Source organism: Nicotiana attenuata, chromosome 12 (assembly GCF_001879085.1).
Source record: "Nicotiana attenuata strain UT chromosome 12, NIATTr2, whole genome shotgun sequence".
Classification (NCBI taxonomy): Eukaryota; Viridiplantae; Streptophyta; class Magnoliopsida; order Solanales; family Solanaceae; genus Nicotiana; species Nicotiana attenuata.
The window spans coordinates 22801277-22802983 of NC_032000.1; the positions used below are offsets into that span (position 1 = coordinate 22801277).

At 39.5% G+C, this 1707-nt stretch overlaps 1 protein-coding gene across 3 annotated transcripts in view; it reads right to left on the reverse strand.

Annotated features, from left to right (window-relative positions):
- LOC109235424 (peptidyl-prolyl cis-trans isomerase CYP37, chloroplastic) overlaps positions 1 to 918 on the reverse strand; it is an 11165-nt gene extending 10247 nt beyond the window's left edge. For 2 of the 3 annotated variants that reach the window (XM_019401531.1, XM_019401530.1), the window contains exon 1: positions 650 to 918. In XM_019401531.1, coding sequence (XP_019257076.1) covers positions 650 to 844 — 195 coding nt within the window. In that variant the 5' untranslated portion in view covers positions 845 to 918. The remainder of the gene's footprint in view (positions 1 to 649) is intronic. The other variant, XM_019401532.1, reaches the window with a different exon arrangement.

Consider the following 1707-nt stretch of genomic DNA (forward strand, 5'->3'; position numbering starts at 1 on the left):
TAAGGTACAAGCACAACCCATTAACCTCTAGCCAATACTGGGACTTAAGAACCCCCCCCCCCCCCCCCCCGCATGCCCATGGGACAACTTGAGTGTGGATAACATAAGACGTGGACCCAATAACAACAGGGATCGATGGTTCTAGCTCTGATACCATGTGAAGAGTTGGACATTTGGCCTAATTCAATCCCAAAAGCTAGCTCATGAGGGGGAGGATTAGCCAAGACCATGTAAGGAAACCACACACATTCCCTCGTAGGACTTAACATAGCCTAAGTTACACTTTGCATTTTTCTTCGTAAACTAATTATATCGATAAAATTACCCTAAAAGACATTAAATGCCTTGGCTAGAATCTTCAAAGTGTCAACTTTATCATACACTTGGGAGAATTTGGGATGGTATCAATCTTACGCAACTAAGCAAGGATTAATATCAATTGTGCAAATTGTCCTGATAAGAAAGTTCCGATGTTGCTTATGCTTTCATCTGTATCAAACTGTTAAAAGGTAAACCTTTGCCCAAATTAAATCTCAGAAAAGTGTAATAAGTACAATAATCCCAAACTACTCATGACTCAGGTCAGGTGTAGACGGCACAAAAGATTTAAGCTTGAAAATAGCTAAATTTCGACTAGAATTGAACTAACCAGTGAAGCATTGTTCCTTGGGGCAGTGAGTCTAGCATAAATTTGTCTTGCTGGAGTTGTACTACGAAGTGGGCTGAGTGGAAGCACGAGGTGGGTACGGAAAAAGGCATTGTTTTTGAGAGAACGAGGGAGATAACAACTACTGGACCCTGCCCTGTGAGAGATGATAGTGGAACAGGATAAAGGGTGCGCCATTGGCAGAGAGTTGAGTTCCTGGTAGTTGTTAGATGAGGTTTTTGGCGCGCCTTGTCCTATGCCTATCCTTTATCTTTCTACTGATGATGTGGTATTTTTCCTTTATTTTAAATACTGCCAAAATAAAGCAAGAAAGCCACTACTATCTTATTGCACAAATATTTGTTTCTAAACTAAAAGGGTAATATAAAATATTCGCTCATGTTGACATAAGGTCTGATTATCAATTACCAAAACTAATAAATTGATATTGCAAATTGTCAAATTTTTGTGATATTTTTAAAGTATTTTCTGCATTAATTCGATATCGTTTATGGGTAACAAAAATCGTCACCCCAACAGGTAACATACACAATAGTAGTTTCTAATGATTTTCATGAGAAATGTTACGCGGCGCCTTCCTGAGATTCCTTGGAAGGGCGACGCAAGGCTAAGCAACTGATGTCAGTGCAGTTACTATCTGCCAACTGAGGTCCCCTCCGTACGCTAGACGAGATTGTCAGTGTCAACGGGAAAACCAATGTCAAGAGCAATTGAGAGAACAGAAATGAGAATTGAGAATGAAAGAAAGCTTGATTGCATTAATGAAAGCTATTACGGAAAAGCAACACGGTGTCGAGGGGAGAGACACCAGTACAGAGAATTGTTTGCTTGCTAGAAAGTTTGATTGCTTGATCCCCCCTAATAGTGCTTAAAAAAAATAAACCCAAGTTACAAGATTAGACTTGACTAAGCTAGAGAAACATAATGGAAGTACATGAAATAAAACTACTCTATATTTACAATGAAAAGGACTTAGTTTTCTACAAAGCAGAAACAGGTCCATTGTCAACAGCATTGTCTTTGGCATCACGATCTGCGCG